The following is an 18023-nucleotide window of genomic DNA, read 5'->3' as shown; positions in this document are numbered from 1 at the left end:
TCTTTCCCTTCCCCCCTGCTCAGCAATCACATATTAGTTCTGAACAGTTGAATACAAAAGCCACAAAGTTTTATGTTATTCAACAAATCTAAGCAGAGATTTACATTATTGTAAAGGACAAAGACTTGTTAAAGTCCATGTTCTTATGTTTTAAGAGTATCAGTTTTCATTACTTGACCAAAATTATCCCATATCATCAAAAACAGGTGTTTCATCTCAATTCCTGTAACCCCTACAAACTCCAATTACCTGAAGGAGCAACTAACCAGCTAAACTCCTGAAACTGAAAACAAGAAATCGGAATGTTTATGCAACCCCAGGAGTACTTCGAACCTGTTAATGATAGTCCAGCAACATAAGCCAACCTTGGGGCCTCCCACATCTCAAGCAAGAATCCCACCAACAGTGACAACTAGCTAAAGGCCTCCCCTGTGCTGTTCCCATCTCCCCTAATACTGTAATTCCAGGCTTCACTTTGAAAATCAAGCCTCACAGAGGTAGTTCAAATTGTTCATATGAAAATTTAATTACCTTGTTTAAATATTTCACCCTGTAAGAAAGCACGGCAATCAGTTTGCAGAGTAAGACACTGAAATGGAAACGTATCATCAGGGTAAGGCTTGCTTGTATCTCAGAGTTGTGCCTCCACACTTAAAAAGCAAGGTAAGCTGTTTATTGAGTGACTCGCATTTATTTCAACAAAAATTGCACTGCTAAAAACTAAGCAACTTTACCTGCAATGGCCTTTAGGCTAGGGATAGACATTCAAAAAGCCTAAACCTGAATTGATTCAATCTTTGCAGATTAGTTTAACCTGCAGAGATTGAACTGATTTGCACGTGGATAGACATTAACTTTTGATTCAGGAAATGCAGGCACATGCCTGCAGTGGCTCAGGCTACAAACGGTGGGGTGGGAGAAGAGGGGTGCTAGAGTGAACCCTCCCTTCTCATCAATAGTACTGAGCTGAGGGGGGGCATGGCCAGGCCCCAGCAGCACTTTATGATTAGGGAGGGGTTTAAAGCTACCCTGGCCTGCACAGTCCCCAGCCAGGCTGTGCCTGGAGAGGGAAGGGGAGGGGGAAGCAGCCTTCGCCAGGCTTTTCCTAACTCACAGCTCAAGGGGCGGGAGTATTGCCAGCACCCAGCCCCTGGGGTTAGCACTCTGAAGCAAAGGGGGAGGGGGAGGGAGGACTGCTTGATGATACTGAGTACTGAATTTGTACTGTTGATGATACTGAACTTTGGAAAAAGCTGTTTTTGGGCTGATAAAATTTGTTCATGATCAACAGATGCATGCACTCCACACAAGCAGTAAGGAAGAATGGAGGAACATTACCAGCTGACCTGCTAATGAATTCCGAAAAGCCCCAAGTGGACACCATTCTGTCTGCCTTTGTCTCAGTGATATTGGAGACACACACATATGGACACCTCTCAGCATTTGCTAGCACGGGGGTGGTGTGACCATGACCAGATGCCTGCTGGAGTCTGTGCTCTTGAAGAGAGGAGAAAGGGGGGATCCCTGCTTGAGGAGTAAGTGGCATGGGGGGGCTGGGGCAAGGGGAATCCAAGCAGATGCTGCTGTGCCTACAGTCTCCACCTCTTTCTCAGACAGCTGGAGCTCTGGCTAGGGAGGAGAGAGCAGGGGTAGCCATGCTCCCTGGAGCAGACAACCCAGCACAGGGATGAAAAGCATGCTGAGGGGACTCTGATCTAACTTAAACCAGAAAGTTCCATAAACTGGTTTGACCCAAATCAGTTAAGTCTGATACTACATTCAACCAGGTTTATCTTCAACCAGTTTCGACCATTTTGAAACTGATTTATGTGCACTGAACTTATGTTCTATTACAAGTTTACACCAGTTTCTGACCACTTAAACCAGTTTATGTGTAACTTTTGTCCCCAGCCTTACTGACCAGTTCCAAAACTCAGTACTTTATACCTTTTTGCTGAGGGCACCCATATAAAACCAAAATTATACTAATTTTCAAAGAATTTCATAGGGATATAGCTGCTCCATTTCTGGCACCTCTAATGGATGGTACCAAACTGATGGTAGTGCTTAGCAAATTTTACTTTATAATCTTAGTGGGATAGAATGTTGTCACGGGAAAATGCTCACCAGCTGCTAGATAAAAAGACATTTAACAAAAATAAATACAGATGTAATGCCAAGGCATTTATGTTTAAATTGGGAGATATTTATACTATGGCAACATCCTGTTCCCTGGCTTTATTTGTATTTGTATTATACAGCAAGTTATGGTAATGTATAAGCTGTCGTTTTGCCTGGTGCATATTGATAGGGCAGTGACTTGCTCTATTAACTGGTATTAAAAAAGTGTATTCTAGCAGCTTAAAAATAACAAATGTAGAACCAGCTGCTGCAAGCCCTCTACCAGCAGATAACTAGTTGACTTCAGCAAGACTTCCTTTTGCAGCTTGCAGTTAGTCCCTGAATTTGCCCTTCATTCACTAGGAAACTAGATTTTATAAAGTCTAGATTTTATAGCCTGCACTGTAGCACCTGGTGCCCCAGCCAGTCCCTCTAAAGCAGGCTGACCCGGGATGGAGTAGCCCTAGGCTGACAAATTAACCCTCTGTGTCCCCTGCCAGCTGGGTCAGCTCCACCTCAGCTCATATGCTGCAGTCCTGGGCACACATATAAATGCTGTACCTGGAAGCATGAACTGTGCCAGAGTTTATTGTTATGTGCTAATCGCACATGTTAAGCAAAGCAGTTGAATGACACTGAATTCTGGACATAATTATTCGTTTTTCCACCTCAATTAATCTACATTTATGTAAATACTATTACTCCAAACAAAACAAAACCCCAACCACTATTTAAAGCAGCCCAGAAACATGCCATTGCAGTAATGTCTAAAGATGATATGTTCTTACAGCAAAAAATGTTTTATTTAAATGGGAATGATGGTATTCCAGAAATTATATAGTAGAATTAAAGAGAATAATAAACATGAAAATGAGTGATCAACTACATGTCCCCAGATTTATGAAAAGGGTGTTAACTAAATATAATATAATAGAGATGACACCATTACCCCCCTTCCAATGAATGATTTATGAGAAATTATAAATATTCCAGAAGTATTTCAAATTAAAATTTTGTTAAATATTTAAAGCAAATTGTCAGCATGCTTTCTTAGATAGGATTATATTAAACTATGCAATACTATATATTTAATGTCTATTTAAAAACCATGATGATCCTATCTTCTTGAAAACCGGAAACTTCCTCCTGCATTTGTTGTTCACCCAAAACTCCTGCCAGATTCACTGAGGTAACTGACTATCTAAGGAATGCAATATCAACATGTTGCAGGATGTGGTCAGGGGTATAGTGGTGTGGGGGGTGAGTAGAGGACCACTGGGGTGGGGGCAGAATGATGGAAAACCATTACTGCAATCAAGCAAGGTTACCAGCCCAATTATTGTTTAAATGATAGTCTGCAAACTTTTTTATGAGCAACAAAGCTTCTTTACTATGGTTGGTGTTAAACCCCTAATTTAAACCTGGCCCTAGTCCACAGATGAGCATAAGGGTTACATTTAAATTATATAAAAATATATATCAATAAAAACATGTTGCTAAAAAGTTTGGTTGTCCATAAAAAGGTTGCGGATTGGCAGTATAAAACCTGTCCTGGGTTGGCAACTCTAGCTTAACTCCTTTTTCACCCTGTCCTATAAAGGGGACTCCCCTTAATTTCAGGGTTTGGTCCATTAAACCACACCCGTTTTTTCCATGAGGAATGTATAAACAGAAGGTGATTTCCTCTTTTATTCCCAAAATTTAGCTCAAAATTTTTTATAAAATGATATAAAAAGCTCAGTGAGTAATTCTCAATGCTCTGAGGTATTTAGCCTACTGCTAAATCTGTGAGTACATCCTGGATGAATGTAGCTGCTATGTTAGGAATACAAAACTCTAAAACTCTTGGCTCAGAGGTGATACCTTTTATTAGACTAACTACAAAATAGCCAAAAAATTCTCTTTTTTTGCTATTTACTAGTTGGTCTAAGGTATCACCCCTGAACCAAGAGTTTTATAGTTTTGTATTCCTTCTTGTCTTAGACCAACACGGCTATAAAACAGATCCCTGCTGCTTTGTTAATGAATTTCCTAGCTACTGTTAATATTCAAATGTTTTCAAATGTTAATCGGCAAACATTGCAATGCAAACAAAATTGAAGAAATTATTATTTATATTTTGCTGAATATATCATAGTACCTTCCATGAGACAGACAAGAAATATTTGAATCAATGCTTTTTTTTTTTTTTTTTTAATAACTGACCTAATAATGCGTACCAGGTATTTCTGAGACACAGAGACAAGGCCATTACCTCCCTATTTACAATACTTTTCATTTTTATGTTTGGCAGAATTTTATTTTTATTTTTCTATAATTTTGACAGATAATGTCAAGGTTTATTTTTAATGTTGTTTTTTTATTGATTTAAATTTTCAGGATTGCGTTAAATAGGGACTGTTTAACTGCCCACCATGACAAACGCAACTACTGTTGGGCTGCTGCCAGATGCATGGCAGAGTTGCCATCAGTCTCGGCTCTGCTCACCTGTTGCTCCCTCAACGGCTTTGTCACTTCTTCTTCCTTCATTCCCAGTCCTCTGAGGTTTCCAGGAGTTGCAGTCCAAACTACAGCAGCACAGTTTTGTTGGACTGCTCCTCCTGTCTTCACACACTCCCATCAGCCCTCATTTTTCTTATGTGCCCTTTCTATAAATTTTGATTATTAACTATGGAAATATTTCTTCATTGGTCTGTGAGTATGAGGTGAAATTGACACTTATCAATGTTTACAGATAAAAATTGCATCCTGACAAACATAGTTATTATTCTTTGTTTCATATGAACTGAAAAAGTAAGAGCACATACTTATGTTGTATTCTATAGTCCAAGAACAGTCAAGGACATAGAGAATTGACCACTGCCAATAATATCAGCTGTCTGAGCTACAAATTCATGCCACTGTGCCTTAACCCAGGATACATGAAAGCCTAAGCAAGTTAAAGACAAAATGTCAAAGACCTGAATAATGGATGCAGGGTAGTTAACCATAACTTTAGTGATGCAAGCCTCCACAAGTAAAAGGAAAGAAAAATATTACTTAAGTAACTTATAAACCTGGGGAATAAACCCAAAACTCTTACGGATTCCAGAGGGAGGACCAGGAGGACAAGCTGACCACTAAAAATCTAAATAACCATATGTGGCAGCATACTGTTAAATTAAAAAGTCAGGGATGAATCTGCCCCACTGACACGTAAGAAATACTTGTTCAGTGTCTGATAGGAAGCCTGCATGTAAGCTAGAGGTTAACATAGATAGCGATTACTTAACTCATTGAAATTCACATGGTTACTGGTATTTAATCGTAGATCATCACATTCTTGTAACTATAAGCAAGCATATCGGTGTGTAATTGTTTATCTTGTATTATATTATTGCCTTTGAATTGATGTGTTCCAGTGTGTGGTGACATCATCAGGGGAAAAGCTATATATGTCATTAGCTTTCAACACATTGGGTTCACCCAATTTTGGTACACTCTAGTGCTGATTTATATTTTATCACTTCTTCCATGTAGTAAGCAGACTGTTTGCTAGCTAACTTGGGTCCCAAGTCTTCTGTTCTCCAATACCAGGAGCAAAACTGGGCTTTTACTGCATACAGGCAGTAAAAGCCCAGTAAAAATGTTTAAAATGTTTCCTTAAATTCTCATTTTGCTTCTATAGTATAGAAGTTACAATGGAAAGCTAGACCTGTTGGGGTTTACCACCATTAGGAAAACTGTTGGCACCAGAACAACAGCCACATTTTTACCACCAGGAAGAGCCAGGAAGAGCTATATTTTGTTGCAGAACACAGCATGGATCATGTACACATGGTTACTAAACTCAACTCAAAGACAGGCTGAAAATTAAAATTATTTTGTCCCCAAACAAGAACTCCAAAAAGGAATCCAGGAAGATTGTCTTCCTGCATACACAAGGTCATCCCCAGAGCTGCTTTAACGTATTTATGCAATTCCTGCTTCAAATCCTAAAAGAGCTGTTAGGCTGTATATCTAAATGTGTATACTGATTTCATGAATTTCAACAACAGAGGGATTGCTAAAGAAGGGAGATCACAAGGTAAAGTAGAGTGGCATGCTCTTTGTATGCTATTAGTTGTATGAGGCTACAACTAGCAATCAGATGAAGGGACTAGTCAGGCAACATACCATTCTTAGAAGCAAAATCTAAATATGATCAAGAAATGTGGTAAGTTCAAGCACTAATGCCTCCGTAGTGATTCTGAGAACCCTCAACAATTCCAGAAAATGCAATCAAGTGTTTTGGTTTAGATTTAACAGTTGACAAGCTGCTGGAGGAATGACACTGGAGAAATAATGAGGAGTCCTTCTGGAGAATAAAAAAAGGACAAAAATGCCCCTCTCAAAGCTGAATAGCAGTCCTGTCACAAAACTTTAATTTTGGGAAACAAAATAGAGGAAATATAGCTTGCCTCACTGCCTCTGCAGTCAGAGTTGAGATTGTTGACTACATAAATCCGTCTTTAAACCTCTGAAGAGAACAGTCCTTGACCTTCTTCTGCTGGCTATTTTAAATCAGGGTCAAATTAAATGTGAATTCTTGGGATCTGGGCCTAATGCTTGGACAGGGTGCAGCAGCTTGCCTCAAAGACAACTGCCTTTTGCCAGCCAATTGCTGGCCAAACAGGGACGAGAGGATGGGAGTACAAAGAAAACTCTGTCCTCAGAATCTCAATCCCATATGATCCAAGTGATGAGAATAGAAAAGCAAAGATGACTGCTGTCAGAGCGAAGGACACAGAAGAAACCAAGATGTCAGAATGTCCCATTCTAAATAGTAAATAACCTGACAAAGGTTGTGGGATAGGGCCAAGCTAACTGGACAGTGTACCTGTATTTGTCTACAAGCTAATATAGCCTTCACTCTCACAAATATCAGTGTAATCAAGAATATCTCACAATTATTAGTGTATGACATGAGGTGTTATTTCAATTTTAAAGGTGAAGAGAATTATACAGTTAATCACTGAGCTAGAAAGTTGAACACAAGAGTAGCTAGGAAATAAACCTATATTGCTCTCCCTCACAGGAAAGTTCATTGTGAGAACTCTCCTGAACCATCGTTTTCCATTTGCTGAAAAGCTTCTCCCAGAACCTCATTATGGGTTTAGGACATCCAGAGGCATAACTGACATGATCTTCACGGCTCACCAGCTGCAGGAAAAATGCATAAACCTCTCTGTGTGGCCTTTGACCTCATGAAAGCCTTTGACTCTGTCAACCAAGAAGCATTGTAAAGGATCATGCAGAAGTTAAGATGCCCACCAAAATTCATCAGCATTCTTTGCCTGCTTCATGACAACATGCTAGCAGCGGTTCTCAATAACGGTTCTCTCACAGATCCCTTCGAGGTTAAGACAGGAGTTAAGCAAGGTTGTGTCATCACTCCAACACTCTTCTTAGTATTCCTTACTGAAATGTTACATCTAACCACCAGCAAGCTTTTAGTCAGAGTGGAGCTAAACTACCAAATGGATGGTAAAACTCTTTAATTTCAGCTGACTCCAAGCCAAAACCAAGACCATCTCAGCCATCAAGCTCCATTACACTGACGATACTATATTGTGTGCTCACTCAGAAGCAGACCTTCAAGCGATCATCGACTTCTTTACTGAGGCATGCAAGAATATGGGACTGACGTTTAACATTCAGAAGACTAAGGTCCTCCATCAACAAGCTTTTAATGAGCCCTGGTCATTCAGATTCACAGTAAGACTCTGGAGAGCAGTGAATATTTCCCATACCTTGGAAGCCATCTCTTGCAGAAGGCTGACATCGACAAAAAAATCCAATATCACCTCAAAGGTACAAATGCAGCTTTCAGATGCCTGAGGAAATGCAGGAAGAGTTTGCTGCAAGGATCTCAATACTTTGAAAAACATGATGACAACAGGAGACGGAAAAAATGGGAATGGAGCAAATGGCGTACCACAGACCAAAACAAGAACCCAGAGCCACCCACCCCACGTGGAAACATGTGCTTGAGCTGCAACAGAGTCTGTCAAACGCAGATAGGCCTCATCAGCCATCTTCAGGCACACAGGTAAGACAATCAGGGAAGATAATTATCCTCAACTGCAAGGGACTGCGGATGATGATATTTCAAATGAGCACTTTTTCCGCTGGCAGTATACTGGAGGAAGAACAGACTGGCCAATATATTAGCATAGAGCAGCATAGGAGAACCAGACAAGACTGCCTATGGCAAAAATGCTTGCTAGCTAGTCAGAAAAAAGAGGTCTGAGACACAGAATACAGAGAAAGCATTAGCACATACAGGAGGACTGGACTGGTATTTGGGCTGCATGGAAGGGATGAAGATTAAAAACTACACAATAGGTGAACTGTGAAGACTATTCTGATAGTGGAAAGCAGAAAAAAGTAGGAAAAGTTTTTCATGAGTGATACTGGGTTACAGAAAGAAATGAGGAGGATGAAGATAACAAAAGCCTGTTGAATAGTGACTTGGACATTTCCAAGCATCTGAAGTTCAGCAGATCTGGGGTTTCTTAATCTGGAAATTATTTTCTTTGTTCCTTAAACCTGTTGTAATTAACCTGGATGCTGGTTAGAAAAGGGCATTTTTCGATGCACAAGGTTGAAAAGAAGTGATTTGAAACATTTTTAGAGATGAGTCATTCCTAAGTTTGTAAATGATTTTACAGAACCAAATTCTGCTTTTATTTACACCTATGCCATTTTGCTCACTACAGTCCATAGACATGTAGGAAAAAGCAGGCAAGTTTCCTGTAACACTACAGTAATTTTGTACATTGCATATATGCTATATAATTTAGAAAAACAGTATGTTTAAAGATCCTCTATAACTGATATCACACTAAACAATATTCAATATTGCATTATCCAAAATATAAAAATTAACCACATATTTTAAACAAATAAATAGGAAATGTATAAACATATGCCTAGGATATATGCCTATATCTTAGATTGTCCAGGTATATTCCATACCCAAAAAGACATTTAGATTTCATGAAATCTTTATACTCCTATGTCTACCATCTATATAGATTCAAAGCACTGTTTGGAAGTTATGTCTGCAAACTCCTGGTCTGTGCAGGCTGCAACAGTCTGTACTGTTTTTAAGAGAATTTACACTGGAACTGTGCAGATACTGGATTAGGAAGCCATAACAATCTCCTCTTCCCCTCCACCAGGCATCATTCAGGAGAGAAAAAAATCCCAGATATGTATTGCATATTGTAGTCTTGTACATGGCACCTTACCTAAAGTACTATTTTCCAAACCATTTCATCCAAGCCTTTAGAAGTCTTTTTTTTTTTTAATATTCTCCAGACAAGCACCCTGGCTTGATAAAAAAAATACTCACGAACAACAGTCAAAAAATCCCTAGCATCTTGCAATCCTCCCAGCATTCAATTTAATTAAAACAAATATAAGTAATAAAACATAGGGCAGTATATTTACACAACAAAAGACATGGAAAAACTAAGGTTATTCTACACAGTGTTATTCCTTAGTGGCTGTTTCTGATAACTCTGTATGTACGCACTCTTATTCCAGACTAAGAATGGTTTTTCCACTTCAGTTTAACCCACTGTGCAAGTGAAATAACAATAATCCTTGAAGTTCACATCCTACCTTACTTCAAAACAAGGCTGTCTTCACTATGCACTGCTCTGAATGAGCTAGCTCACCAGAAGTAGTACAGCCATATAACCTAGGTGCTACACCCAAGCTAATTACTTATGCTGACTACCAGCTAGCTAGAGCTAGCATGGGTACCACTATGTAGCACCACACTAAGATGTCCTACCTTTCAAGTATACACAAGGTTTAAGAATATGTAAGGTTCTAGAATATGCTCATTCACACCTGGATCAATTTTCATTATTGAACGTAAATATCTTCTCAACTGCATCAAACCACCATGGATTTCCCATGTGCAGAGAACCCATGTGCAGGCAACAGACAAGATGATCAGGCCAAGATGTTTAAAGGAATCTAAGTTAATGTACAGAAATAAACTTGTGCCATCTTACAAACCACCTCTCAGTTTGGTGTATCAATAGTCATCTGGACATACGTATCCACTCATCACATGATTTCACAAAAACCCTTTTGGATGTGAACCAAGCACCTCCTATACCACAATACTGAAGAATCTTGAAGGAAAGCTTGGGCAGAAAACACTTTTCCAAATAAACATCTTGCCTCTGACCCAAAAGTGCAACGACTGGGCTTCAACCTTCCACGGAGCATGTGGACAGCCCTTAATAGGATACTCACTGGACATGGCCGGTATAGCCACCTGATGTACAAGTGGTACCTAAAAACCTCACCTGGATGCAACTGTGGAAACCCTGACCAAACCATGGAGCACATAATAACATCCTGCCCCAGATACAAGTTTGAGGGTGACATCCTGGAGTTACACTCGCTTTCCAGTAGGGCACTGGTCTGGTTGGGGAATTTAGAATTAAAACTGTTACAATACGTCTTGCTCCTAAAGCCATATGAAAGAAGAATAAATTTGGTCCTAAAATCGCAATTGAAAGTGCAAGGAAACAGAACACCAACAAATTGAATATCTAGTTTTCAGTTGTTTCATATTTCATAAAGTTTTTTAGTAATTATTTCTTTTTGAAACCATGGTTACGTTCCATTTTTTCAGCAAACTATGTTAACACATGACAGCATAATTAGTGTATTGGTGAGATTTGTACAACAGAAGTTATACTTCATAAACTAGCTTATGTAAAGGGACAGTAGAAACTTTATCAAATTAGTTCAGATATGTCCAAAACTCACTTTTCCTCATTACTCTTTACAGATAGGGACAGTAAATGGCATATTTTGCTTTCACCATCATTTTACAAGCACTCAGATTTGCATTAAACACCCCATAATACAAGTGACAACAAAAACCAGCAACCTGAGCTAGCAAGGCCTAAACACAAGTAGCCCATTTCATGCCAAATGGGGCTGCTTGCTTGTATGAATGAATTTAGTTGGGCACTTTAGAGGATCGGGATCTGAGAGGAAAAGAATACACAAAGGGTGAGAGAAAACATCAAGCAGCTGAACTTATGACAAATACATGCCTTGTCCATTTCTGGCAACTCAGTTTGTTAATTACATCTTACTGCTCAATGATCTGTTTCTTAAAATATAGGTAAATATTTCATAACTGTCTCTTTTATTTTTCATACTTATTTATGTATGAAATACATACATATATTTATTTAAACCTGTATATTTAAACAGGGCTTTCTCCCTCCCCCTATATATTATACACATGCATATTTATGTATTTATGCTTTTGTTTGTTTATTTATGCCCCTTCCTACTTCTGTTTAGGATTTGTAGTTAGAAAAGAAAATTTGAGTTCCAAAGGCTTTTTTTAACAAGTAATTTATTTTTCAAGCAATAAATCCTAAGCAGTAGCAATTAATCATAAGGAAACTACATATTGCAATTTGATTATGTAATTTTCTGACAGTTTAAAATGCGTATCCTAGAAAGAATCTATTGCTAACAATACTTCTAGTCACAAAAGGTAAAAATAGGTAAAAATTAATAGTAATCTGAACTGCATCATCTACATCCAGGGCCATTTATCAAACTCCTATTTTGGGAAGCGATCTTATACCACATAATGTAAGCAGTGTACTGTATATAAACCAACCAACTGTGCAACAATTATAGTGCCACCTGATATGATCCAGTATTACCACAGTGCTCATTGTTTTCAAAATGAAATGTTTTAGAAATGTTTTTCATCTTTAGAAAATGCTAAAATAACACTTTTACATGTTCAAAATCAGAATTTGACTAAAAAATCCTTATAAAACCCATAGGACTAAACATGTTCTTGGCTTAATATTCAATAAAAACACACATCTGTAAAACAGAACAAGATCCTGTCATTAAAATTCTAATGAAATGTATTAAGCTTTGCTTTTAATACTGATCAAAAATAGACTCTCTTCACAAACAGGAAATGAAAAGTCAAGCCAAACTAACTAATTGTGATTAATGTGATTTATCTGACCAGAACTTTCAAATACATATAAGAGATGTTCATGTGTTACACAGCTTCTATGGACTCCTATGGTAATTGACCCAATCATACATGATAACAACCTACCAAAGAAAACAGATGCGGCTAAAAAGCATATTGCCAAGAAAAACTAGACTTACCTGAAAGTGCAAAATTATGGTCCATATTAACCCCAAAGTCAACTTGGGATTTCCATCTGTTATGTCATCATTTCGAATATTTACCAGTTTTACCTGCCATTGTGGAAAGGAAAATATACACAGAATTGAAATAAATTTGTACTGAAAACTACTCCCCGGCTTGACTCAAAAACATGTACTCTTTATGTTCTGACCTTACTCTATAACAAACATTTTGGCCAACATTTTTAAATGTACAAAGATACTGGGTTCTGGCAATTACTGACTAGCTGAGGATCCCCATGGTAATGTAATCACCCCCTCACGTAAAACCAATAAATCTGGTTCTTGTGCCAGCTGGTCCCCAACCTAGAATAAGGAATATATCAGTGTAGGGGGATGCAGCCAGTCCTAGGCTGCCCTTGCACTGAAGATACCATAACTGGTTCCCTAATCATTTACATTCTCTCCATTCTGCTACACCAGAGAGAGCCCAACTGAAAGTGAGAATCTGGCCACTAAAACCAATTTATTATACTGTTTGTATAAACAAAAGTATAATAATTATATTTAATACTACCTAATGCTTTAGACCTTCAAAGGGTTGCATACATATTAAATAATTAACAAAACTAAAAGTTCATCTTTAAGATCAAATATCAATGGGTTAAAGGGCAGCTACATTTCCAACTGCAATAACTTTTTTTAGATTAAGTTAGTAACAGATATCAGCAGCCTATTATTTTCTTCATTAGATTACATTATCCCTCTTTGTTATCTGTATCATTTGTCTATTTAGTTGGAAATTAGAAGATGGAATAAATATAAGAAATGCAATCAATGTTTAAACTATTACAATTATTTGTTCACATTATTTAACATATACATTGTACTGACATTTAATGTGCAAGGGCATATCCTCCTCTTAATCTGCATACATAATTATATTTACAGTCAGTCAATGCTCCACAGGGAAAAAGGAGAGCGCATATGTCAGTTAAAAAAAATTAAAAAGAAAAAGTCTTATTTTCTCCTGCCACTGCATTACAGAAGCTATTCAGTTTTAACAAAACTGTGTACTAGTTAGGTATATATGGTCTTTCCAATGTCAGTTCTCAAAGCTGTTGATATTTTGGACCTTCTGACCTACATCACAAAATAGTTCTTCTAATGGAAGATCACAGAGCCAGTCTTCTGTAAGACTTTGGTCTTCTCAGATCACAGTGTCTTCTAAAGATTATTTATGAATGAGCACAAAATCTCCTCGTTCATAAATATCTCTGAGGTCTACCACAACCCTCGGGAAATTCCTTTTACTTCTGAAGTCTGTGGTAACTGCTTGTGTTTAAGTATTATATTAACTAACTTCCTCCACGCTAGCTAGCAGAGGTATGAACCTTTATCCTTAAATGAGAGCAATACTGACAACTCAACAAGGACTCAAAATTGTATAAAATAGAGCAGACTGCATAAATGCCATCCAAATAATATGATCAGTCAGGATAAAAAGCCCACAGACATTACGATAAAATATTCTGTCTCAAGGTAGACCATACTCAGATCACAATAGTTAACGGCATGCTGAGACCTGTCACCTCCAACTAATAACTAAGATGGCAACGCATAACAATTTAGTAAATGAGGTTCTCCATTGAGCAGAATCAAGGAAGCACTGAGCCTGGTGCAAAAATGAATTTTCAGAGTGTGTCTACACATGCAATTAATTCTAAGCAATAAACTCCAGAGCAGTTTGAACTAAACTATTCCCAGATCCAACACAGGGACACCAGCAATCTGGTAGCAGAGCTGGGGTAGATCAGTTTACGTCAGGGCCACTCCTGCCCTGCTTTGCCCCAGGTTCCAGGTGGCAATGTCAGGTGGCAGAGGGGCTGGCTGGGGCATAAGAGTGCTGAAAGTGTAGAGCTGTGTGGCTAAATGGCAGGCAGGAGTCTGGCCTCTTGTTGCTTGGGCTGACTGGGCACAATTTATGCCCACAGTCAGCGTCTACCTGTGCAATTACCTGTGCAATTAATCACAGTTTATTATTCCTTCATATTAGGCCACAGTAAACTAATTAACACCCCTGGAAGATAATGCCATCAGAGATAATACTTACAGCAGTGCTTATCTTACAGCAGTGCTAATTAGTTTACTGGAGACTAATACTGTTGCACATGTAGATGGTGACACTTTACTCTGCAGCTAATTAGTCTACTCCACAGTATAGATGTGGCCTCAGCACACAAATGTCACTGGGTGATTAGTATCTGCATTACAATTCAAAAACAATAAAATGAGTGTATCTTATTTAAAAGAAATGCTACATCTGCTTATCTCTTTTGCCACTGTATTCCTCTTCCATTCTTTCAGCAACTGTTTAAAGCCTGGGCTGTTAACTGTTTAAAAGGCTTATCAGTATTGATTCAAACAAAACCAAATGGGAAACAGTCTTCCCACCTCACAAATTTCATTTTTTGGTTTCACATGAAGATGTAAGCAATGCCCTCCAAAGTTTTTCACAAAAAGAGGCAGTATCACCAACAAGAATAATGTATAGCTAGGTAATTATGGCGCTCACGTGGGATGTGGGACCCAAGATATTAAATCCCTATTCTGCTGTTCCTTGACATCCTATGAAAGATTATACAGGTTATTTGAGGGTGGGGAGTAGGTCCAAGCTAAATTCTCTATTCTTCCTGATTTAGACGAGAGACATTAGTCTGGGCCCCTTACACTTTTGTTAAGTAGTTATTGGCTTCTCCTGGGTGCGTCTGGGAAAATGTGTGGGGGGTTTTGTTGCACTTTTGAAATTGTTTAAACACTTAAATATTCACTAGAGTGAGGATTTGAACCTGACTGCCTACTGCCCACACAAGTGCCCTGACCTCACGGCTATGTAGCCAGTCTCCCATATTCCCTGGCCCTATTCGTATTTTGTATGTATACAGGATGAAAGAGTTCCACCCCAGACAGGTGCCTGGTGGTGAGGACATTCCTATGAACAGGTTCAAGTTTCTACTATGAACCAGGCAGAGAAGGAATTTAAATACAGATTTCCTCAGTTCTACCTAGAATTTGATCCTGCATCTTCTACATTCCAGGTGAATGCCCTGGAAGAGAGTCTTATTCACTCCAATTAAAACTGCCTGTCACAACCCAAAAGGTGTGATTTTTATTTGTGTGTGCTTCGGCACTGCTAAATTGTCCCCGCTAAATTGCAGCTTCCTTGCACAGTGGAGTTTTCTGCTGCAGAGGAGAACCCCGGGGCAAGGGAGAATTTCCCGCCAATTTGGAGCTTGTTTTGCAGGGTGCATTTCTTTGCTGCAGAGAGGAGCTGCTCGTTGCAAAGAGTTCCCACCATTGGTATGCTAATTCGAGTCCCATTATTGGCCAGTTCTAAATTATTCACACATGGTGGCTAGTGATTGGCTTGCTAGCCGTATAAGAGGCTTGAGTGGTTTCCGCCCAAGTTGGAGGACTCCACGAACAAGGGAGGAGGAGACTTCACGCTGTGTGAAGATCTCTAAGCGCTGCGGATCCTCACGGACCCAGTGCATTTGAAGCAGGCAACGGAGATCTGATCAATCTCTAGCCTCTCCCCGTTGCCGATAGAATTCCTAGACGTACCCCTCCCGCGCGCTACGAACCAAACCCACGGAGCCTAGCAAACTTCGTGTGGATGAGTGAATGGAAGAACCCACGGAGCCTAACAAACTTCGTGTGAGCCCTTACGATCGGCCTCAGAGCTCTTCTACCCGGGTTCGAGTCCTGCAGATTTATCTTCCCGTCGCCGGAACCCTATGCGACGTACCCTCGTGTTCTGCAGGTTCGAGTTTTTGTTTTCTTCTCTCTTTCTGTAACTGCAATTTAATCAAGCTTTCCAGCCTACACCATTGCCATCTCGGTGTAAGTAAACAATCTTTTAAACTACCGATACGCGTCCGTGCCTAATTCCAGAGCGAAAGCCTCCCCTCTCCGCCCCCGCGTGCCCGGGCTGCTGGCCACAGCCCGCGTGCAGCGCGAAAAAGGGCTCAGGGCGCACCCGGCCCGCACACTGCCAAGGCCAAAGATTATTTTCCCAATAAAAGTGTCACTGAAATTAGTGCCTTCCCACAAGGAATCTTGATTTCAAGCTAAAGGCACCATAAGTGATTACTAGGCAGCTCCAACAAATGATATGTCCTTTGTATATCACGCTGAGAGTATTGTCACCACCTCAGAGATCATGTTGGGGTACTCCTCAGAAAAGGTATTATTGCAAGAGGGCTGCTGTTTTCCAGAATGGTCCTTTAAGACCTGAGGCAGCTGCATACGAGTCAATGTGCAACACCAGGCTACTCTAACTTTGCTAGGAGTGGGATATCTCCTGCACCCTGAAGAATAATAGGAGTGAAAAGATGGTGTAAAATTACCTTTGCCACACATACATCACCATCACTAGATCACCACCATGGTCAGTTCAGACACCACAATACCATCATGATATTTTCTACCATTTTTAGAATGCAAAGTTTAAAAATGTAAATAATGCAGCTGTTCTTTTTCCCAGTGAGCTCTGTCTATCTGTCTATTAATTCTGTAAGTGCAATTTTCTTGTAAATTTTATTTGTTAAAAGTAGTATCATACCTGGCGTTTTTTCAAATAGTCAAGTGCAATCTGTACATTCTGTAGTCTGTGAAAACGCATCCGACCTTTCTCTCGGGGCTAAAAATGGAAAAGGAAAATTGTGAGATTTTTTTAGGTGACAAGACTACTAGATTACTACTAGATAAAGAGTCCAATTTGAAATGTTCAAGATTCTGCTGTTTTCATAACCACTACAAAAGTTTACATGAAAACTAATGTCCTAGGGGAAGAAGCTGTGCTTTAAATTTACATAAAGTCTATTTTATTGCAGCTGAATAGCTCAACTGGAGGAGAAAAAAGTCAAAGGCCCCAATCCTGTAATCTAATCCAAGCAGTGCCATGTTCCTTCAGAGTTCTACTGCAGTCTGGAGGCTTACATCAGGATTCAGGGGTCTAACCAGAGTGGATAATCAAGGCCACAGAGTGGTACTGCATCAAAACAAAAGGTCTACATCATATTAGGCAAGCCAAACTTCAAGTAATAATCAGGTGCATCTTTAAGATAACTTGTTAACAACTCCTGCAATAATGTGATAGGAAACTTACCTTAATATACAGGTATTTTGTTATAACTATATATATATAGTCTATATATATATATATATATATATATATAAAGAGAGAGATGTAATATAAATAAACGCTTTCCTTCAAATAGAATCTGTATTATATAGTCTTAATACATAACCTTAGATTTCTTACATTAACTAATCTACTGTATAGAAATGTATAAAAAACTGAGGCATGAAGAAAGCTAATAAATTGCCCTCATCTCAAAGCAAAAACAAATTAGCAAGAAGAAATTGTAAATTATTGTGCATGGTGTGTTAATGGAAAAATGGCAAAACTGCATGCAGTTAGTGTAAAATCACCAGGAGGAAGAATTACACAGAAAAAGAATATTTTATCTGGCTGTCAGAGAGCATATATTGGAAAGTAACTATACTTATGTAATCATAGTATCCAAATATTTATACCTTTCTTCCTTATTTCAGATTTTTCACAAACTTTTAAAGCAATAAGCAGGAGCACACTTACAATCACTGCTACCAATCAGCCATGAATATGATTATTTCCTCAGACA

The 18023-nt window shown here is 38.9% G+C and overlaps 1 protein-coding gene across 12 annotated transcripts in view; it reads right to left on the bottom strand.

The window, feature by feature from the left end:
• DST (dystonin) overlaps nucleotides 1-18023 on the bottom strand; it is a 428507-nt gene that overhangs the window by 277871 nt on the left and 132613 nt on the right. For all 12 annotated transcript variants that reach the window (XM_025215834.1, XM_025215826.1, XM_025215830.1 and 9 more), the window contains 2 exons: nucleotides 16940-17017; nucleotides 12334-12426 (listed from right to left, as the gene is read on the bottom strand). In XM_025215834.1, the coding sequence (XP_025071619.1) occupies nucleotides 12334-12426; nucleotides 16940-17017 (171 nt within the window). The remainder of the gene's footprint in view (nucleotides 1-12333; nucleotides 12427-16939; nucleotides 17018-18023) is intronic.

Source organism: Alligator sinensis, unplaced genomic scaffold (genome assembly GCF_000455745.1).
Source record: "Alligator sinensis unplaced genomic scaffold, ASM45574v1 scaffold482_2, whole genome shotgun sequence".
Classification (NCBI taxonomy): Eukaryota; Metazoa; Chordata; order Crocodylia; family Alligatoridae; genus Alligator; species Alligator sinensis.
The sequence above is the reverse complement of the archived record's forward strand: the minus strand, read 5'-3'. Positions and strand labels throughout refer to the sequence as shown.